Below are 24,347 nucleotides of genomic sequence, written 5' to 3' on the forward strand. Positions count from 1 at the left end.
GTTGGGAGGTTTATTAGTAACATTTTTAATATTCAGGGAAAGCAGTGCAATCCAAGTGAGCTACACTTCAGTAACTGAATAGAAATGCCTAATTAAGAAATTGTTTAGACTTGTATTGAAGGTTTGATCAATTTTCATACACTTTCTATTATTTTATCAGTATAAATGGTTGTCTTATGCTTCAGCAAACATTTCTCAATTAACTCTGTATATTAAGAAGGAAAGGAGAAGGAAGAATATTGGACCATATATGTATAAGAAATTTTAGTTTACCAATTTTTTTTTCTGCCATTGTTAACTATTTGGAATTTGATTAAAATACTATAAAGAACTAGGCACAACGCTTTTTCCATTCTTAGTAGAAAAAAAATAAACCCTTTCAAAGAGTTGAATTTCAAAGAAGAAATAAGAAATTTTAAAGTAGGGATAAACTCTTGAACATTTTATCTTCTCCGCTAAATCTCTTTAGGTGTGTGTGTGTGTGTGTGTGTGTGTGTGTGTGTGTGTGTGTGTGTGTGATTGTACTGAGGTAGCATCAATCAAAAACCTGGGCTTAGATAGGGCTGGGTCTGGGTGCCCCCACTTCCCAGCTGAAGGCACTGAGGCAAAGTGAATAAACCTCAGCTTTTTCATCTGCCAGAGTAATAGTGATTTAGCAGTGCCTGCACCACGGTGCTGTGTGAGGCTGAGTGAATATATTGAAGGTATTTAGCACAGTGTTGGCACGCAGTAGGCACCTAATATTTTTTTGTTTGAATGATTAGTAGCTCCTTCAAGTAGGAATTTGGGGCATGTAGGGTTCATGTTAAGTGGATTTGAACTCACTTTTCAAAGCCAATCCTCTTTAAACTCTATTGTGCTCCTATTTCTATATCATATTGTCTATGGCATTTCAAGATGCATAATATATAACATCTCATGAATAAATTAGCCAGTTCTCTAGAAACAGTGGTATATTCCTTAAATGTATTGAAATATATTGTAGCTTGGTAGGATTTATGACTTGATCAACCTTCTTACAATAAAATGGAACCTGATAAAATTTTATAGGCAATTTTAAATTTCCAATAATTAAACTTCTTGAAGTCAGAGAAATTACTAACAATTACCAATACGTTAAAAAAATAAATAACATAGGTAACTCAAAACAAAAGGCCACATAATATTACTTCAAATAATGTAAGAATCTGTTTAGTAAATTGTGGTTAGAAATGACTAACATAAATTAAGATTCATACATAGTCAAAATGATTTTGATTATCACTTGCAATTGGTTTAGTTCTGTTTTCATGTTATGTTCTGTAGTATATTGACCATAGTGATTAACTCTTCAGAAGCCTAGTATTTCCAAAATGTTTTTACTGTTACTGTAAATTAACTATCCTAGGCATAGAAAACTGTAGATTTTTAATAGGTTTACTTTCATTAGGAACTTTTGTCTATAAAATCTCAAAAGTTTCAGAGTGAATAGAGATACTGCTCTTTTAGAAAATTGGGAACAAAGTTCTAGAAAAAAGACTCGTGGCCTCAGAATAGCCATTTCTTTCAGACCAGGAAGTTCACTAACATGAGGCACATGCTTTCTGTACAGCTGGTTGAGGGACAGGTGGTTTTGCATCAGCCTACTGGGAAGTTACATACATTCCTTTGTTTTCAGAAATGTATTGTTTTAAGTAATGCATCTAAATAGTTTTCTCATATTCAATATATTCATAAAAGAACTATTTGTACATGTGACTTCTAGACAAGACCACAGCACGTGTCTATGCAGAGATGCCTGAGGCCTGCAAAGTGCATGTTCCTGTCGAGTTGTTCTACGGCCAGAATCTCTCATTGTTATTATTTGTCTGAACTAAACGAAGAGCACTAAGGAACAGGCTAGAGCAGTGGTCGGCAAACTGCGGCTTGGCAAACTGCAGCTCGCGAGCCACATGCGGCTCTTTGGCCCCTTGAGTGTGGCTCTTCCACAAAATACTGACTTCTGCGCATGGGCCACGAAGTTTCACTCGCACTGTATGTGCTCGCCCGCACGTGGTATTTTGTGGAAGAGCCACACTCTAGGGGCCAAAGAGCCGCATGTGGCTTGCGAGCCGCAGTTTGCTGACCACGGCAAAAGAAGAATGCTGTAAGTGCGTACAAATAATATGTTCACCTTTTTGTTGAACGGTTAAGAAGAATGATTTGAGAGGGCTCAATTTACCCCTGTGCACACAGAAGTTGGCAATGAGAGAAATGTCTATTTGCATCATTTGAACAATGGACATAGCTTACTTTATTCTGTGATTGCAACAGGGTTTACCTATGTCCAGGAACTTTGAAACTTAAAAACAATAATTCCATTATTTTTTTTTGACTTTATTTTATAGAGAGGAAAATGTCAAGCCTATTGGCACACACTTGAAGGTGACCTCACTTTTTATATGTGGACATGACCTCTCAGTCATATTCCAGTCTGCATTTTATTCTGAATGGCCGAGCTGAATCCTACTTTGGCTAAATCTAAATGCAATGCAAAATCCTCACTGGATGGAAAATAAGAATTTTAAATATTCTGAATAGAATCCCTTTAAATCTCCAAACAAGCGGTCATGTGCATGTCTGTGTAGGTGTCAGGATGAGCTCAGTCGCTTATCTAAAACAACAGAGGAAAAATTAGTAAGTATAAAACAATACCTTGAAAGTAAATTGCTCATTGAAGACAGGATTGAGGGTCTTTCGGTGGACTTTTGTCTCAAATTTCTTCTTTTTGTCGGGCAGCAGAAACACTTTCACATATGGGTCAGATGTGCCGCCCATGTCCAAAGCGGGCAGCTCGGCAGCCTGGATGATCCCGACCAGCAGCTGAAATAAACAACAGATACAGCAAACACAGACATTGGTGGGCATTTTGGAAAAGATTTATTTGTTCACAGTGCTGGATATTGTGATTCCTCCCTCTTCCTCTTTGCTTTTAATAAACATTTTTCTCTTATGAATCTGAGCACAGAAGGCAAATGAAGTGAGCTGTACAGACTTCAGAAACCCAATTATGGCAGATGCAGGCTCTAGAAAGCCTGGTTTTAAGCATAAAAGAGGCTTTCAAAAGGTTGCTGATTACAGTTAACTATGGAATTCATAATTGCAAAAGAGTTGCAATCAAATAACTTCCCAGTTGCTAAAAGCCCTTGTGCGTTATTTTTCTTTTAGGGCATGATTTGTAAGTGGAAATAAATTGTTAAACAATCACAAGTGTATAATTATAATGTAGGAAATTTCTATTCTGAACCAGAGCCTCAGATCAACTATCTAGAAATTCCTTAGAAATTAGGTACCTTTTTGAGATAAAAATAAGATCTTCAAGTTTTTATCATATTTGACCTATACTTGTGTGCTGACTACTTTTGTTTTAACTGATAGGAAAATGATTGCCATATATTAAATTCTGTGTTTACATATAAGACATTGGGTCAAAGAAATATAATTTCAACTTCATGTAAAGGAAGGGAATATTACAGTTATGGTTTTTAATGGTAAGTGTGACTAATTTTCTGTGTTTCTTTCCAATACAGCAGAAATATCTGCATTTTTTTCAAGTCTGTTTTCTTAGTGATACATTCTTATGTCTTGCTATGAATGAGGACACAGGCTGGCATTTTAAATATTTTTGCAAATAAAATAAAAGCTGTGAGTGGACTATTCTAGATGCTCTGACACCACACATTTTGTATCGACAGATTGCTCTAGATCCATATGGGAAACAAAAGTAGACTCTCTTATTGTTCATAATATATAGTTCCCCCCCCTCAAAGTATACACAGTTTAATGACTGATCGCCCAATTTTGAAAATGAAATGTACTTTAATAAACACTGATTTTATAATTATTAAAAGTGTGTGTATACATAGTGAAAAAGCCAACACAGTGAAAAAGCAATTCATCCCCTTCTAAAAAAAGTCACAGTTATTTTCTGTAAAACTGACCCACTATGTTTGTAAGTGCATTTGGGTTAGTTGACTCATTTTTTAACCTGGATTAATTCCCTGAATTATTTTTGTTTTGTTTTAATGCTTCAATATCTTTGTGATATCATTATATAACAAATAGCAATAAGAGTACTGGATTGTAGATATACAAAACACAGACAGATGATCAAAGAATAGCTAAAGTAGACATCAGATAATAAAGATATATTTAGTAAATCAAGCAATTTGTCTTGGTTTGCCAAATTGCTATCTAGTGTCTGCCTTTAGATTGCATGTGAATAAGCAAGATTGCATGTGAATAAGCAAGATTCTATGTTTTTCTCATTTTGCAAAAAAAAAAATTCTTTTGGGTAGGGAAAGCTCTAGAAATATACCTACACTCCTTAAAACCAAATCATCTATATTTTAAATATTTTTGGATATTTTGTTGGTTAGGGGTGGGATTTCTTCTTCCAACTCCCCCCTGACTTCTCTCTGAGATAAGTATCACATTTCCCTTCATCATGAAAGCGTCTCAATTAGAATACCTTAGAGCTCTCTTTTAGTTTTGCTAACAAATGTATATATTTGATTACAGCCTTATCTGGGCAGTTTCTCAGACTTTATCTTTCATGACTCATGGAAATCATTTTATAAATCAGATTAGTTGAGAACATTTGGAAAATGAGTGCATAATAATAAAAGTTTCATTAGGTAGAATCTTCTAGATCCTCAGAATAAAATGCCTTTTTAAAGTTGATGTTTACTAGAATGGGAACAGTAAACACACTCATATATTTGAGTGAAAAAAATCTGTGCTATTATTTTCTTAAGAATTGTATTTTATAAAATGACATTTATAAAAGCCAACTTAGAAATTTTAAAATTATGACTAACCAGGATGAGATACCACCAGATTTCTACTGAGAAAACTTATAGAATAAATTAATAGAAAAACACTGGATTCATATAAAGAGGCAGGTTAATTCCCAGGAAACATTATATATGTGAAGATAATATGTTGACCTTGACCTTCCATAAAATATATAAAAAGAAATTTTGCTTTCAAACAAGTCCTAATGATCAATTTTGGCATGCGTGATAGAAATGACCTCAAATACCCTACTTAACTATAAAAGGTATATCTATAGATTTATATAAATCCTTACCTATAAACCTCTATCTTTAACCAATATGCTATATTCTAAAATGTATTATGAAATAACTAGGCAGGACTGTAATGAAGCTGATGAAATAAAATTATTATTTTTTAATATTTTTATTGATTTCAGAGAGGAAGGGAGAGGGAGAGAGAGAAACAGCAATGATGAGAGAGAATCACTGATTTGCTGCCTCCTGTATGCTTCCTACTGGGGATCAAGCTCACAACCCGGGGCATGTGCCCTGACCAGGAATTGAACCTGGGACCCTTAAGTCCATAGGGTGACACTATCCCCTGAGCCAAACCAGCTAGGGCTAAAATTATTTTTAATATGATAGAACATATCAACACATTCTTCATGAGAAATGTGGAAGTTTCCGAAAGTGAAATTTCAGACGTTGTTTGGACTATCAATTTTTAAATAAAGCCCCGAATTTCTGCAATAGTTTAGAGCTCTCACACTGCCTTACGGACTTGGGACATTTGTTGTCAAAGCTGAACCTTCGAGTTTGATTTACCTGTGGTCCATTCCTCATCAAACTGGAAATAATGAACACATGTTGTATTAGTAGTACTTGCATGTATTTTACATTTACCATTTCCTCCTCACCCAAAATGCTGAGCGAAGCCAAACAAATTGGAGAGTTGTGAACCTCCCATCTTGAAGAATAAGGCCGACTCCTAAATATTCTTAAGGGACGGATCTCTAACTTGGCCGGCCCCACTATCTTGTCTAACTTTTTACTTTCTTTAACAATTCGGACACTAAAGGAGTATGTTCATCAATGTCCTAGAATCGGGAAGGCCTTTTTATGTAGAGAGCTTTCTAACAGCTATCTTGGTGCTACTTCTATAATGCAGTCAATAAAAGACAGGTAATATTATTGTTAATGTAGGTGGCACCTCATGGTTTTCGAGAAATTGAAGCAGATGTGCCTGTTTTGTTATCTCCTTTAGTGTTTTGTCACTTTTGGGGCAGTAGTCATAGGCACTAGAAATCAGGTTCCCAGTCTTTTTACTGTTCTAGACCTTCTATCTTATTAGCATCAAGGGTTTGACCTAATATCATGATATTATTACACAAGGCATGCCTTTGAAATTCATGAATTTCAATTTTCCATCCTTGATTCCTGCCATACTGATACATTATGTTTCAAAACTTTGGCTTGAATGGTGGCATAACACAAAGGCCCCTCACCCTGTTTGGATCTAAATCCATGAAGTGCAAGAAAGATTGTTCTAGCTAAGGCTGTGAGGGGTGAGACTGTGGTTGGAGCTCTCAGAATAAGTCTGCCTGCTTCAAGTTAATTTGTATTCTGCCTGCCTATTGTAAGTGCCATACATTAGATGTAGTCAGTTGAATACTGTGAATTCTAATTACCAAATGTTAAATTAGCAAGTTGGGGACTGCCTGGACTCAGATATTATTTCATCAATGGCTTTGATAATTGCATTTTCCCCTTGCAGCCAACAAAATGTTTTAAAAAGTAACTTGCTTCCATTTCTACTTGGTAATTTCAGGCAATGTAATGGAATTAGAAAACATTCCCCCCTCAGACCTGGTTATTCTGGAAATCGTAATCCAATGAGTATTGAAGTTTTCCCAATTTCTCATCTTCTTTGGGTTCTTCTTTTTCTTCCCCATCAGTCAATCCGGTTTCAGCATCATCATCCTTAAGGGCCTATGAGTAGGGAAATGGATTGTATGTGAATTCAAGTGAATTTTCATCAAAATCCAAATTAAACTGGGCTTGTGGTTATACTTCCAAGCTGTCAAAAGCAAGCACCAAGATGCTAGAAATCTCAATTTGTCTGACACACATTCACATTTGATGCTTACATATTTTTTTAAATTCCATTTGTGCATGGAATTCCCCCTCCCCCCATTAGCAAGCAACATGGAAGCAATGGAAGAAGCCCCTAAGAATATTGCAAGCAAAAAATGTAAAGTTGTTGCAAATGTCAACTTGGTATTATATTTGGCTCTGCTAAAACTGCTTATTTCAGAATTATAACAAACATGCTATTAACCAGGCCAGGTTTCACATTCATGTAGGTTAAAGCAATTGATGCTAACCATCATGTAGAACCATTGTTACATGCAGTGGATTAATTTATATGAAATGTGTGGCCTTTTGTTGCCTTGTTTCCTATGAAAAAACAGTTGAGTAAGTGATTCTCAGAAAAATTTAATTTGTTATGTTTCATATATACATGTGCAATGGTTATGGAAAAAGAGGAAAAACATGCCACCAGCAAATGCATGTTTAGAGAAAGATCTACCCCATTTCCAGTCTAAGTTTACCATTTTGTTTTCATAACAGCTCCATAGAAAGCTAGGCTGAATTAAATTGATTTATGGGTCCATTTGATATCAAAAAATAAAAAGTTATGTTTGCAATTTTGTTATACTGAAATCTGTATAAAGGGTTATTTTGCATTAATGAACAAAAATTTTGGGACTGAACTCTCAAAGCTCAGTTTGTATCAGTTGAATAATTTTTATAACCTAAAACTTAAGTGTAATATAAATTGAAACACTAGAAAGCTCATTATTTCATAAAATACATTAAAATGCTCCTCTTTTAAAAAATAAAAATATATAATATTTCCCCAATAAAGTAAACATATTTTTCTAAATAATTAAAGGTTATAAATATTACTAGTAAAAGCTCTGTTACTGGGAATATTCATTCTACTGCTTTAAAGAATTAAAAAAAAAGAATCAGAAGTCAATGAGGAATTATTATTCAAAATTAAAACTGATAGTGTTACATACCCCTAACCATTAGTGAGGCTGACAAAAATTTTAAGTCTTTATTTGGACCATTTCGTCTTTTCTTCTAGAGACTGCCAATATATAGCCATTAGTAATCTTTCTGTTGTTGGTTGCTTTTTATTGATTTGTAGGGACTCTTTGTATTTTAGTAGTTCTACCTTTCTGTTATATATAGAAAATATTTTCTCTTAGTTTTTGGTTATGGGATTTTTCTTGCCGTGTGTGTGTGTGTGTGTGTGTGTGTGTGTGTGTGTGTGTGTCTGTGTTACTGTAGACCTTCACAGGAATCAAGTTAAGACATATGAGTGGTAGACTGTTTTATATCTCTGACAAAGTAAGGGAATCTTAATTCTTGTCAGCAATCAAATAAACCTGAGCATTCTTGTAGAACTTGAATCTAAGAAGCATAACTGGGCTTCAGAAAGGCATTGGAAGCATTAAACTACAGCTCAACCACTCAGTAGCTCCCACCACTCCCAGCTCCCAAATGCATGTTCTTTTTTTCTGCTGAGAGAAGCCTTTTCTGTTGACTTATCCATTCACACAGAGACCCGCAGTGGTGCTTCCAAATGGCACCCTCAGTCTCTCAGTTGACAAGATTTTCCAATTTGGCTTTACCCAGTGAACTCCAATTTGATTCCAAAAAAACCGAGACTTGCTGGCATCATATTAACACACTTGTTTGTGTGGGAAGATCAGATAAACAGAGTTGAGCTGTAGTCAGAGATGCTTTTCTTTTGTGCTTCCTGAAAAATTTCAGGAGCTTACAATGAGTAGGAAAAATGGAAAATTACCATTAGTAGATTAGTGTAGAAGGTTAAAAAAATTTGGTTAGCCATACACTATTTAATTGGGAAATTTTAATTTATACATCAATGTTTTCTTGAATAATAAAATGTTGATTTACTGATAGCCAAAGGCAGGAAACAACATAATTATTTAAAAATTTATGCTAATCTTTTAATTTTTGTGTGGGGTGTCACTAAAGTGAAAAAAAAAAAAAAGATTACTGAAACCTTAGCTGTGTGTAAGTCTTAAATGTGCTTAGAAAATTGTAGCTTAGGTAATTTGCCTCCCTGTAAGATTTTAATTTTTTAAAATATAATAGCAAACTAATGCATACTTCTGTCTGAAATATCTGCACATTACTATAATAAAAGATTTTATGGATTAAAATACTTTTTCAAAAGCCTCCTTCAGAACTGATGATTTGCATACCATGTTTCAGCCCAGTGCGATTTGAAATAGCTGAGATATTAAATCTCCTTCTCCCTAAGTGGTTTTTGCCCTAATAAAAGGTGCAGGACCATCTCTGCAATTATTCTGCATGAAACAGGTCTAAATTTTTTATAATTTCTCAGTGCCACTGTTCATCACTGCAGTGATTAAGTCTATTCTTGTCCCAAAGGCTGAGTTTAACCAAGACATTTTCTGTACTATCACATTAAATTCAGGCCTATTAAATCAGTGGCCATTATAATATCTCACGTGCAATACCAGCCCCCTTCCCTCCCCCAGTGGAACAAAATGCAGAAGAAACAGCTTGTAAACCCAGCAGTTCTGAGAGTTTGATAAATTGCTGTAGAAAAAGCTGTGCTGGGAACATCGACCTTGTTTTAAATTTCAAAGATTTAGTGCACATGCTTCTGGCTTGCTTCAGCATTCAAAAGGCATTCCATCAGAAGGAGCACTTGTTCGTTCTAAGTTAAATTGTTCAGATTTGGCATTGATAGGGCACAGTAAAAAGAGATCAACAAAGGAATGAATTTTCTTTCTGTGCCCATCAGTTAAAAACTTGAGCTTTCTAATAATACTCTACTTAATCAGTTAATAATATTTAATATGAGAACCCTTCATCTTTAAAGAAAAAAATCAATTTAGTTCAGCCTTGATGTGTGTCAGAATGGTCCACCCTCAGCTGTGGAGCCCCAGCTGCCAGGCCACTAGATGTGTCGGAGCGTTGACTTAGGTGTGTCCAAGTAGCCGAGGAAACCTACCGCAAGGGACAGTCCAGAACAGTCATGAGACACAACACAGATAAGGAGGACATAGAAGGAAGAAATAAAAATTAAAGTATCTACGCACATTAGTGAAAGCAATGGAGAAAGGACCTTTCCAGACCTATGACTTTCTAAGTTGATATTTTTCCTCTGTATTTTTAGTGTTCTGAAGGTTTAAGACATTAACAAAATCTTAAATATATATCTTTTTCTGTGTAAATACTATTTATAGTTTTTTGTTGTCATTGAAAAATATTAAATATCTTCCTAGGTTATAAAATTTTACCTTAGAGACATGCAGACATGAACAATGAAATTTAAATTTCTGTGACATTTTATATGGATTGAAATAGTAAAAACATTGATTTTCCTAAATCTAGGTATCTTAAGAAATTGTATCTAAAATCCCTCTCACATCTGTTTTTAAATAAGCACATCGTCTTTCCCATGTTCATATCAACGTTCTGTTTAAAAATATTCTAAATAATATTTAAAAATAATTTTACTTTGTGTTAAGGCTGTTTTGAATTTGTCTGATCACATATGATATAGCATCTTAATATCTTTGAGTCACATTTTGCTTCTTCATCCTTCCCCTTCATAAAATGATAGAACCCATTATTGGCTATTTTGTCTGCCTTTAAAAAGTATCATAAGGTACTGTTATATAACGGTTTACACATGGAGCCTACTTTTACTTATCCAAACATTTAATTTAATTGTTTGTAAATCATTTAACATTTAATTGTTTATAAATCAAAATAAAACCTATAAAATCCTATGTAGACAAACTGATTTACTTAAAATAATTAATTACCTTTTTGAGGGTTGAAATCCTAAATGCTATGTTGTGACAGAAAATTGCTATAAACTATCACTGATTTCTTAATATTTTCTTATTTGACTCATTTATCTTTCCCTCTCATTTAAAGGAATAGGTGGTCAGTGAAAAATTAGCTATAGTTAATTCTCTGTATTCATTACTTTTGAGATCTTGTTCATTTATCCAGGTTTTAACAGAGGTGATAAACACTGGTACTATTTTATAAACTACTAGAGGCCTGATTCGTGAATTCGTGCATGATTAGGGTCCCTTGGCCTAGCCTGCGGGATTAGGTCAAAACTGGCTCTCCGACATCCCCCGAGGGTTCCCAGATTGGGAAAGGGTGCAGGCCAGGCTGAGAGACCCCACCGGTGCACAATCGGGGCTGGGGAGGGATGCGGGAGGTTGGCCAGCTGGGTAGGGACCATGGGAGGGCTCCAGGGTGTGTCCAGCCCACCTTGCTCAGTCCTAATCAGCCAGACCCCAGCAGCAAGCTAACCTACCAGTCAGAGCATCTGCTCCCTGTTGGTCAGTGCCCATAATAGCAAGCAGATGAGTAGCCTTAGCATATCATTAGTATATTATGCTTTGATTGGTTGAATGGACGACCAGACGACTGGACACTTAGCATAGTAAGCTTTTATTATATAGGGTAGTCTTTTACATCATACAGAAAAAATTTCACAATGAAAAATACAAATTTCTTTTCTTAGGAAAAAACATTGTTATTTAATATAATGTTAATATGATAGTTACTCAATGTTAATATAATCTATCTATATAATAAAAACGTAATATATTAGACCGGACAGCTGAAAGATCTTCCGGGTGTCCTTCTGGATGACCTTCTGGACGAAGCCAGGGCTGTGAGGGCCGGCCAAGGCTGTGAGGGGCTGTGAGGGCCAGCTGAGGCTGTGAGGGGCTACGAGGGCCAGCCAGGGCTGCAAAGGCTGGCCGAGGCAGCTGGGGCTGTGAGAGACGAGCCCCTTGCAAGAATTTCATGCATCAGGTCTCTAGTAAATATATAAAAGCCTAAGCAACCGTTACGACAGATTGAACAACTCGTCGACCGGCCAGTAGCTATGATACACACTGACCACCAGGGGGCAGAAGCTCAACACAGGAGCTTCCCCCGTGGTGGTCAGTGCACTCCCACAGCCAACCTCCCGTGGCTAGCCAACCTCCTACCATCCCTCCCCCTGGACTGGAGGAGACGGCCCTGATTGGCCCTGATTGATCGCTGGCTAGGCCAAGGGACCCCACCTGTGCATGAATTCGGGCACTGAGCCTCAAGAATAATTATATTATCAAATAATATACTATTATTCGATACTTTAAACTTTTAATTTCAGGATACTGGGATTTTAATTTTATTGTAGTTACGAAAATGATAGTATTATATTTTCAACATATTGCTTGACATATATAGTTGAAATTCAAGTAAAAATGATTCATTTCATGTCCATATTGAAGATTGCTTCTACACTTATTCCAATACATTGTTTAAATAAATCTGTATCAAGTCCTGCTTGCTATGGACATATTGAAATAAAGTAAGGGATGATTTAAAATCTCAGTTTCTATGTAACAGATTAACCAGAAAGAAAAGTCCTTATTAGTCACGTATGACTTAACTTTTGTGCACTGGATTCTATGGTTGTGATTAGAAACTTTCAGAAAAATGTAACCCTTCTTACTCTGAGCTCAGAACAGAGCTCGCTGAGCGTGAGCACTAGCCTTACATCCACTCTATAGTCCTGAGACCTCACAAAAGTTCAGGGAGTGAAAAATGAGCTCTGTGAAATTATTTTCAATAGACATGACTGTGTCTTTGAGAAAAAGTGTTTAAAACTCGAACTGGGGTGGAGGGTTATTGTCCCGAGTGAGTGATTAACTAGGAAACTATGCAAATGTACTAACATGGCTTTGTTGATTCAATTGTTCCTAAGATTCACATATTTAAGAGTTTACTTAATAATAATTAATACAGTGGGGCCTTGACTTACGAGTGTCCCAACTAACGAGTTTTTCGAGATACAAGCCATCTCTCGGCTGATTTTTTGCTTTGAGTTGCGAGCTAAAATTCGGGTTACGAGCCAGCTTCAGATACCCCACTGCTAGTTGGCGCAGCGAACGTCACAGTGAATGACACAACATCAGTTCAGTATCATGTGTCTCACTCGTTCACTGTTGATTTGACATACGAATAATTTGAGTTATGAGCTCCATCACAGAATGAATTAAACTCGTAAGTCAAGGCCCCGCTGTACTATAAGATGAGTTTATAAAACTGCATATATATGTTGCTATTTTGAAATAAATAGAACTTTTGAATTATTTGAAGGGAAACATTGAAAACTAAAAATTTTATTTCTTTGAAAAATCTTTCTGTACTTTAATATGAATGAAATGTTATTTAGAAATATTCATGGTGAATATGATTCAAAAAAAAAAAAAAACCAGAAGAGGCACTTAATCATTATAATTATTAATAATAAAGTATTTTGAATCAAATCATTCAGTTTAATTTAATAAAAATACACAATATAAAGGACATCCAAGCAGCTTCCTTAGAAAATAAACCAGCCAGATTGATTTTATAATCTTTGTTATGGTTTTAATTGTTCCAATGTGAGGAAATAAGAATTTTGCCTGTAAAGTCTAGCCTGTTCTTTAGGGCCAGCTCATACCTTTCTTGCTTTCCCGTGTCATCCATTATTCCCAAGCACTAATTATTGAGCTGGAGCTCAATAACTACCATGGATACACACCATGGATAGCTTTCATCAAGTGATAAACACGATTAAGAATCAGTTATCTAATAGTGATCAAGAACAGTGATAATGCGGGCAACCTGCTTGGGTCCTCTCCCTGCAGCAAGCAGCTTTTCTGTAATAAAACTTTATCTCAAAAAAAAAAAGTGATAATGCTAGAAAGGTGACCTGCCCAAGAGGGATAACACTCAGATATTCTTTAATATGTTTCTCAAACTCTAACACAATTAAGACTGGCTAAGCGGTTGTAATCAGAATATCCAGGCATCATTCCAATATGCTGACCCATCAAGAGGGTCATGGAAGCCCTTTTCTGGTTTAATATGCTTAGGAGACTCGAAAAACCCTACCAAATATTTCCATTTTACTTTGGGATATTGAATAATGGCTGAAAGAATTGCAAAGCATCTCTAAAACAATGTTATTTGTCCAGAAGTTGTTTATTTCTATACTTATCTCACATAAAAGAGTAAACCATTTATTAATTTCCAATAAAATCTAAGGAGAACTATGGAATGAATACATTACCTGATCTTTCATAGTCTTCCCTAAGTCTTTCACATCTTTCATGTTAATGGCATTCTTTCCTCCCTTTTCCTTTCCCTTCTTCTTGTTTTTCTTTTTGAACAAACATTTCTTGCAGATACAAAAGCAGCAGGTCAGGACTAAAAGGACCACGACTATGGCTATGGCAATTAAGGCCCATGGTGGCACTGAAAGAAAAACATGTACAGATAACATTAGTAGTAAAACACACATGCAAAACTTTAAACTTATGGGCTATAAAGATATTTACTCATTCATTTCCATTCATTGAGCACCTGTTATGCTCTAGTCTAGGCGCTCTGTTCTGCATTACTTTATCTAGTTGTTTCCTATGCCTATAGTGTATCTATATCTATATATCTCTATCTCTATCTCTATCTCTATCTCTATCTCTATCTCTATCTCTATCTCTATCTCTATCTCTATATCTATATCTATATCTATATCTATATCTATATCTATATCTATATCTATATCTATATCTATATTTGATTTTTCTCTTCCAGATATGTCAAATATTTCCTCCCTATTGCTTTTCCTGCTCCTCCCAGCTATATTTTCATTAATCCTTTCCTTCATTCATTCAGAGCATTGCTTTGGAGTTTGACCTCTGATTTTAAATCCTGGCTTCACCATTTATTAGCTGTGTAACCTTGAACAAGTTGTCTAACTTCTTCTTGCCTCAGTTTCTTCATCTCTAGGGTGGAGGTAAATTGGTAGACAGCTCATAGTCTTTCTGAAGTTTAAAATAAGATGCAGTACCTGGCACATGGTAAAAGTTTGATAAATATTAGTTGTTATTACTTATCTAGTAAGTACTAGGGGTTCTATGATGTCTGGGCAAGATGGGAGTGGAAGCCATTAATCAAACATAAAGACAAATGTAACATCACAATGGCAGAGAAGGTTAGAGGGAAAGTGCTTGGTGCTCAGAAAGTCAGTCACGGGGAACTTGACCCACTCGGGATCTCCAGGGCGGTGATTCTGTGCTCAGTGGCTCTCAACCATGGTTGATATAGGCTTGGACACTTACAGGCTGTGCAACTCTGGCCAGATTGACCTCACTGTTCTGAGTTTCTGCTTCCTCCTCTATAAAGTGAAGGTAATAGTGGTATCCACTTTATCTATCTTGAAGATGAAAGGAATTAATATATTAAAAAGTTTAGAATGGCATCCAGCACATAGCAAGGACTCAATGTTAGCTGTAATAACTCAAGACATGGAGCTAAATACATGTACAGCTCAGAGTACATGTGGGGACATAAAACATGCACACCAATACATATGTAAAAGGAGAGATGAGTTCACTGGGTGAAGTTCAGTGGGTATGCGAGTGGGACTGAGAAGGGGAGAAATGATCATTAGACAAGGGGAGGCTTCCAATTCATAGGCTCTGTTGAATATAGGAATATACACTGAGTGGCCAGATTATTATGGCCACCTGACGTTTGTAGGCAAATTAGCTATAATTTCGCGCTTGAGTTGCTAGAGGGCCCGACCATTATAAATAGGGAAGCAGGTTGTTTACCATGATAGTGGAAGTGATTTTTTTCTGAAGATATGGGTAAACAATGCGATTTAACAGCCTTTGAATGTGGAATATATACACATACACATACATACAAGTACACTCAAACATTTTTATCACAAGTTGTCCGTCTACTGAAAGTCAGTGTATTTTCTTATTTGGCACCCACCACACATGTGCTTATCAAAAAATAAGTTCCTGTGAAAACATTCAGGATTTCACTTTGCCTGGAAAGGAATTACTCAACCAGAAGAAATAATCAGATTTGCCTATTGTAATCAGAAAAGACATTGTGCACTGAAATGGTAAAAGAAAGTTATATTTTCTTCCAGCTACATAAACATTACTAGAACTAATGACTGCTGGACACAAGTCAGAATACTTTGATAAAGTAATAACGAAAATATTAACTTCTCTTCAAACCTGAGAAAACCTACTCTATGCTGTCTCTGTATTTATTTTCATAGAGTAGAATATGTACTGTGCATATTGTTCAAGATTATGATTGACTACTAGCTGTTAACCTAAGGACATATAAAATCACAGCTTCCAAATTATATGTTCAGCCAAAGAAATATTTGTGTGAAAATTTTAGATAAAAGTTTCTTACTTCTTTTAATCTACTTAAATGCCTACCAAGCATTAATGAGAGAGCCTATGTAGTCATTGCAGGTGAGACAATCTATAATAATAAAAAGCATAATATGCTAATTAGACTAGACATCCTTCTGGATGTCCTTCCCAACAACCTTCTGGATGAAGCTGGGGCTGCAAGGGAAGCCCACATCCCGGGTGCCAGAGGGAAGCTGGTGCCAGCAGCCAGGGAAAGGAAAGCCTACTGTTGCACAAATTTCATGCATTGGGCCTCTAGTATTTAATAATGACTGTTCATTTTGAACCTTGTAAATTATGCTCCTAGTTGGACTTGTGTGACAGTCTCTTAGAGAGTGACATGGAAGTCTCTTAAATTGCACAGGACAAGATGGAGATCACTTGACAACTTCACAGAAAGAAAATAGACAGTGGAACACAGACACATTATTTAATCAAAAGGAGTTAAAGGGATAGAAACATAGGATTACAGCCAGAAATCTGAAATAGTGCCACTTGTAGGTAAATTATAGCCACTGAAAAACTTATTTTGTGACTTTTATTTCTTAAAGTGCTACTGTCTCCTAGATCTCCTTGCAGTTGATCTTCTGAATACCTTAGTTTTGAGTATGCTGTATTGACTATATGAAATTAACAAAAATTTTCTCATAATTTACTGGCACCTTTAGATAGAATTAATTTAAAAAAAGTTGTGCACTCATTTGAAAATCTGACTGAATAGTTAATCTCTCTCTATATAAAAGTCTAATATGCAAATTGTTCCCTCAGGAGTTCAACTGAGAGTTTGCTCGCTTATTATGACATGTACTGACCACCAGGGGATGGTGCGGAATGAAGGAAGGCCCTGGCTGGCAGCCAAAAGGAAGGCCCCAGCTGGTAGCCAGAAGGCCCCAATCGGCCCTGATGGCCGGCCAGGCCTAGGGACCCTACCCGTGCACAAATTTTGTGCACTGGGCCTCTAGTTATAATATAAATCACCATTTAATTCCATTTATCATGTTAAAAATTTATTCTATTGTATAAAGCAATCAAATATTTAAAATTGGATATGTTTAGTAAGAAACATCATCTATCATATTATTCATTTGAATATTAGTGGACAAATCTCATGGGATATATTTTGGATTAGGCTGAAAACTTATTGAAGACCTACTTATTATGAGTCATTAATTGTGCCACTGTTTTACATATATTATCTAATTTAATCTTCACAGCAATTTTGCCCATTATACCTTCAATTTTGTATAGAAAGAAAAAATAGAGGGAATAAAAACTATAAAGTGAATAGTTTGAGAAATTCCAATATTTCTTTACATTAATAGGTTAAGATGTACATTATTTTAAATGTATACAGAGGAAAAATTATTCTTGAGCTTTGAAACACTTTAATAGAACATTTTATTTTAAAAACAAAAATGAGGCAAATAATAGCATAAGATGCTGCCAAGAGTGATTTTTATAATATAAAAGGTAGCTTCAATGAAAATAGGCTCATCAAAATAGTGCTATTGATAGAAAGCTATCAACTTGCTGTTACTACTACCGACTAATGGACTTTTGTGATGAGAATTTAAAAATTTTTTTTTAAAATATATTTTATTGATTTTCCACAGAGAAGAAGGGAGAGGGATAGAGAGCTAGAAACATCAATGAGAGAGATTGATCAGCTGCCTCCTGCACGCCCCCCACTGGGGATGTGCCCGCAACCAAGGTACATGCCCTTGACCAGAACCGAACCTGGGACCCTTCAGTCCGCAGGCCGGCGCTCTATCCATTGAGCCAAACCGGTTCGGTAAGAGAATTTTAAAATTTAACTTAAAGAACTTTCAACAGAAAATAATAGACTAGCAATCAAACTCTTCATTAAAAATGTTGCTTTCATGTTCTAGTTAATGAATTAATCTCATATTATTTAACCCAAAGGTAAACTGATGCATAAGCATTAAGACAAAGTCAAATCAAAGCTGCTTCTGATGTTTTAACTTAGACTTTGTGGTGGGAAGAATAACAACACCTCAAAAATGTCCATATTTTATTCCCTGAAAACTGTGAATATGTTACCTTAAATGGCAAAAAGGACGTTGCAGATGTGATTAAGGCTCTTGAGAAAGGGATATTATCCTGGGTTATTCAGAGGGTCCCAAGAAACCAAGTAGAATGGTAGAATGGTGCTTACCAGGGGCTGGTATAAAGGTGTGTGAGGTGATGGGTGTATGTGTGTGTGTGTGTGTGTGTGTGTATGTGTGTGTGTAAAGAATTTACTTAATAAAATTCAAGTACATATATTAAATCATCATGTTAGACACCTTAGATTTACACAGTGTCATTTATTCTATCTCAATGTCAAAAAAAGAAGGGATCAGCCCTGCTGACACTTGGATTTTAGCTCAGTAAAACCTGTTTGGACTTTTGACCTCCAGAACTAGAAAAGAATAAATTTGTGTGATTTAATGCCTATAAATTTGGAGTCATTCATTCTGGCAGCAATAGGAAACTCAAGAGATACACAGCAGACCTTGGAAGGTCTGTAATATATGCTGCATATAGGTGATTATACAATTGGAATATTAATGTGGGCTGTCTTTGTATTTTTTATGATACTTCCTTCTCATCCACCCTTCCACCTCCCTTCTGCAACTGTTCTCATAATACTAACATTGTACCAAATACTCTCTCAAAGAACCAATGGTTCCCTTTTGGAGAAACCCAGACAACGGTGTCTGTGGTAGGAGAAAATCTTGATCAGATATTCCTTCTTGAAATTTTCTTCTGCTTTTGTTTCTATTGTTCTTCCCAGCATCTCCTTCTAAGCCTCTGACTTTTCTCTTTTTCTTTCTGTGAGAAGAAACAAGTCATCTTTTCTGTCAAAGAACAGTTTAGGCAGCCACCATTTTGGACTGTGTAACTTGGCAGCCACCATATTTGCCTCATGGCTTGCAGCTGCCCTGAGGGCCTCCCTTTGAGTTAGCCAATTGTGAAAGACTGTGAGCCTGAGCTCCAATCAAGAGCAAGGGACAGGTCATGTGCATCAGGGATTATAAACCAAGCAGACCTCCTGCCCAGTGTGCGCGTGCTTATAGTCCATGTGTGCGCACCCTTCTACGTAGAAGTAAAGATGTTTGCCTTGCTGCCTGGCTCCCGAGTATGTTTTGTGTTCTACCAGGACCTCTGACTTCGGGGGCTCGCCTTATTTCTAACATTTCCCATTCCCAAGTCTTAAAAAGTTATTCAAAGTCCAGTTAGCTCCTTGCTCATCTTCATGTTCACTCACTGTTGAGCACATCCTTTCCCATGCCTTACCCTTTTAGGTTGGTTGTTCCATTCTGCTTCATCGCCTATATGTTTGAACTGTATTCCCCACTGCCTACAGATTGTTTCCTGTGAATCCTCCATCTTCTCAAACCAGGACATCAAGTATATTCCTTTTATTTTGAAATGGTATTCTTCCTCCTCTTTAGTCATTTAAATATTTATTTTTGAGGCTCCACACAGGTCTCACTTAGTGTGGACAGATTTTTAAATACAAATATTACATACGTTTGCTAAAATTTCCCTCTTCCACCCAGTGGAAAATATTGCCTGTGATACAATAAACTAGGTGTAAATTGAAATACTACTTAAAAATAAAAAGACAAATCCATATGAATGTATAAAAGGTATTTTAATATATCCTCTTCCTACACAAAAACTTCACCTCTTACTCAAACTTCACTTCAAAACTCAGCTCTCCTAGATTATTATGACATGAAGCACTGATATTTAATGAAAAAATAATATAATAATTAGGAATCATTTAGAAATAAATTTGCATTACCAGATCTTCTGGTGGGGAAATCCCAAACAAACAGCTATTCCCCTCATTAACAGAGGCTGCTCTTTCATGAGAAGTGGGATAAACTGAGCAGTTTAAAAAAGTAATGCCCACTGGTGTGCTTAATTGGTTGAGTGATATCTTGTGCATTGAAAAGTTGAGGGTTTGGTTCCCAGTCAGGACACATATCTAGGTTTCGGTTTGAACTCCGGTTGGGGTGAGTAAGGGAAGGCAACTAATACATATCTTTCTTTCTTTCTTCCTTTCTTTCTTTCTTTCTTTCTTTCTTTCTTTCTTTCTTTCTTTCTTTCTTTCTTTCTTTCTTTCTTCCTTCCTTCCTTCCTTCCTTCCTTCCTTCCTTCCTTCCTTCCTTCCTTCCTTCCTTCCTTCCATTCTTCCTTTCTCTCTCTCTCACCAATAAAAACATATCCTTGGGTAAAGATTTTTTAAAAAGTGTCACCAAGAACAAGGATATTTATGAGTATACATTCATAAAAGGGAAATTTTTAATATTACTGAATAGCAGCCCTGTGTATCAAGTTATGTTCCCAAATCCAAAGTCTACTCATCATTCACACATTGTACTCAGACCTACAGAATGAGCAGTTGGGGAGAGGCACTTTTTAAAATCTACACAAAGTGCTTTATGGCCAAGGGGAGCCCTACTCTAGTTCTCCTGATTCCGAGCTCTCACTTCTAAATAGGTTTTTCTTCCCCATTTTCTAAAATGCCTGTCTGAGTACTATCAGCTTAACAGTGCTCAGTAAATGTCAGGTGGGCTCAGAAGAAACCCACAGAGCCATGTTCTTAAGGTCAAGTGGAAGTAGAGTGGACAGTCTCTGAGGCACACCACCATCTGAAGTGTGTTTTCCTTAGGTCTGCTCTCAATCCTCTGACTCTCTCCTGCCTCATTCCCAGTCACAGCCCCCCTGTTGCAGTCTCCTAGGCTGGCAACCTTCTGATGGATTTGTGCATTGGGTCCAGGATTAATCCAGGGCAAAACTCACTGGTTTTGTATTTCCTGCCTCAACTTCATGTTTAAGGGAAGCTCTACATTATCTGTCAGTTCCATTCCCATTCATCATGTTATGAAACAACTTTAAATCTATCTCTCTTACATAAGACAAGCTGTGTTTTCTTCTCTGAGGGATATACGCGTGTTCATTTACATCTGTCCTAGATATTACAGCCGAGAGACTCAAGATGAGACAAGTAATAAACTATTGCTATGGCCACTACAAAAATTCGGCAGTAACCTCAAGCATTTTCTACCTTTGACACATCTGTTTTGTCATAGAAGGGCCTCACCACTGCACTAATGTCTGTTATTTATTTTATGAATAATCTACATATTTTCCATTCTTATATTTACTGAAGCTTTTTACCATCTTCTAGTTTTATCCAAAAATAATCCATCTTTCCATATCAGCATACATTAATGCAAGATTCAGAATATAATATGAAAATAAATTTTCTATTAACCAGTAGGAAAAATAATATGTATTTCAAAGTTTTGCTTTTAGACTGTTTAGTAATAATTTTTAAAAACACAAGGACAATAATTTTTCAAAGATTGATTTAAAAATAAGCCTTGATTTTACAAAGCTACAAAGCTTTTTCTACATTACAGAATGCAAATAGGAAAAAAAAACCACCTTTGGAAATATGTGGATTAATATACTCATTAACCACTATCGGAGACAGGACATACAAGGCAAAATTTAAACAATGTACAGAATATGGTTTATGATTAACCCAACCATTTAAAGGTCAGAATGAAGAAATGGCTTCAAAGACTATGCATTCCTGGCTCCTGAGGTCTAAATAAACTTACCTTTTCCTCACTCTTTAGAACGGTAGTTCTAAGCCTCCTTTTAATTATATGGCACCTTTTCAAATAGGACATGTTATGGGCTATTGATGGGAAATATGTAGTTTGTGTGCTGTGTGTGTGTGTGTGTGTGTGTGTGTGTGTGTGTGTGTTTAAATTTCCACACAATTGGGAGTGTTATCCTTGTGGAGATTAAAGGAGTAGGACACCACTGGACTCCAAATTACAAACTCCTTTGCCAGAACATCAATGTAAAATTCATCAAGATTATTGAATTAGGGAAAATTTACTCCAACATTTGGTCATTTAACTTTTCATTTATTTCTTCTTGGCAATCTGTTGCATTATCAGACTGTGCCGGAGTAGTGGGGAAACAGAGTACAGAGAAAAGCTGGGTCTTTCTCTAGGAGCTTATGAAGACTTCATTCCCAAGATAAAAACTAGATAGGAAACAATACAGAATTAAGCACAGAATTCAATGGAGTAGGAGGTTGTGTAGGTAATCGGTTGGAGAAGGACAAAATAGAGTCCAAGAGTTCAAGGAAGGCTTTGTGGAGGAGGCGAGCTTGGAAGCCTTGCTTGTTAACACAGTGAAAATAGCATTTTGGGGACTCCAGTTCTTTTCCTCCTTCCCTTTTCCCCTGACTCCCTCCTCCTGTCTGTCTTCTTCCCTCCCCTCTCTCTTCCTTTCTCCTTCCTTCCCATCTGTCCTTTGGTTTCTAGACTCCTTTTAATCAAACTTATCACCCAGTAACTACCTTGTTAAACAAAGCTCTCAATAAAGCAAAGACTTAAGGAAATCTATGTTAGACTTTTTAAAAATAATATTTAATGAAAAGACATTTCCTTATAGTAGACATATGTAGCCTTCTCTAAATAACCTTAAAAATTACCTTCTTAGGAGCACATTTTCCTTTCATATAGTCCTGTTTAGGTTTTCAGTATGTGCCTCTGACAAAAAAGCAAACTGGGAGATGTTTCTGTATAAATATGTTGTAAAAATGATCCAAGCTACTGACTTGAGTTCGCTACCTGTGGCTTTTTAAGGCAGATGGACAGTGTGAACAACAATGTAGGGGAGAGGCTCATTCATTCCTTTATCCAGTCATTCATGTGAGTGTCTAGTTAATACATTTAGTGCTCAGCACATTGGAGGAACAGTAAACAAGTTTGAAGTAACTTATTTACTTAAACAGTTTATAGTCCAGCTATATGCATGAAGCAAATTGTGAACAATATGAGAAAGCATGTTAGGTAAATGAAATGAGGCCTTTTGCTAGATTCCGATTCTACTATGTAGTCAGAATTGCTATTTTACTTTTCAAATAAACTCTTATTTAGGATTATTTTTAAAAACTCTATAAATTTAATAAATGGAAAATCTGCCTCTCTTTGCCCATAAGCTCTTTACTGAAGTTTTCTATGTAAAACTTCAGTAAAATACATTATACTGCTTTGATATGCACAAAGTCACAACATATATATTGATAAATTTTTACCAGGACTTCCATCCGTTGATCTGATTTCAATATGTACTATTCTATTGAACAAATTCACAACCCCTGCTGAATAACTTACTAAGGTTATTGATGTTTCTTGCTGAATGAAATGATTAGTCTTGGTAACAAAAGTTAGTCGGCTGAAGGCAATTTTATTTGCACAGGTATTAGTCAAATAATTAACTTTATAAAATGTCTATAATAGTCTGCTTTCAATGATAAGGCAAAGTCATCCATATCTTCACAATATTGGAATGTCTGAAATTTAACAGGGGAAAGGATGTTGGGTCTCCAGGCAGAGATAAGCCCCAGCACAAATTCCAAAGGATTTAGATAAGGCTCCACTGTAGGCCCAGGAGCTTGTGGTCTGCAGGCCCTCGGGAGAGTGCAGCGGTAAACAGAAAGGGATGCCAGGTAAGTTGGCAGAGATGAGGGCTATTCATGGGCTAATCAGTCCCGAAGCCTTTGGAAGTTTGTAATGGTTTTCAATCATGCTGTGGACAACACAATTTCGTGGTTAAAGGGAAATCCATTTATCCTGTAACATTTGCAGTATGCCTCACTTGAGTTCTGCTTTCAAAGTTCAAAACTAAAAAAGAGTTACACCTGAGGTTCCACTTCTGTGTTAGAAATCTTCAAAATAATGATATCTTGCTTTCTGAGCCAATTAGTATTTGGTTTCATTATGATGCTTTGAATTTGGTTAGCAATTTTTTTTTCATCTGTTTTCCATTAAAAATACCCAAGGAGGAAAAAAAAAATTATCCTAGGAATTAAACATAGCACCTGTTTGTTGGTGACTTTTGGTTAACTTAATATTTGAGTACCTACTGGTTTCTTTGCTAAGCAATTTAATGTTCCTATGATTGAATCAAATTATGATGAAAGAATATCAGTTAAAGGGGCAGATATAATCCCTGCTACCTTATGATATTTTATAGCTTCAGTTCAACAGTTGTAAGAAACAAATAAACAAAAATGTCACTTAGTGTTACTACCTGCTTTTTGAAAGACTTTGCCCTCCCCCCCACCCCCAATCTT

General features: G+C 36.1%; 1 protein-coding gene across 3 annotated transcripts in view; it reads right to left on the reverse strand.

Moving 5' to 3' along the window:
* SYT1 (synaptotagmin 1) overlaps positions 1–24,347 on the reverse strand; it is a 549,783-nt gene that overhangs the window by 140,449 nt on the left and 384,987 nt on the right. For 2 of the 3 annotated variants that reach the window (XM_036300649.1, XM_036300650.1), the window contains 3 exons: positions 14,008–14,192; positions 6,663–6,785; positions 2,674–2,841 (listed from right to left, as the gene is read on the reverse strand). In XM_036300649.1, the coding sequence (XP_036156542.1) occupies positions 2,674–2,841; positions 6,663–6,785; positions 14,008–14,192 (476 nt within the window). The remainder of the gene's footprint in view (positions 1–2,673; positions 2,842–6,662; positions 6,786–14,007; positions 14,193–24,347) is intronic. The other variant, XM_036300651.1, reaches the window with a different exon arrangement.

This window comes from Myotis myotis, unplaced genomic scaffold (assembly GCF_014108235.1).
Source record: "Myotis myotis isolate mMyoMyo1 unplaced genomic scaffold, mMyoMyo1.p scaffold_m19_p_3, whole genome shotgun sequence".
NCBI lineage: Eukaryota > Metazoa > Chordata > Mammalia > Chiroptera > Vespertilionidae > Myotis > Myotis myotis.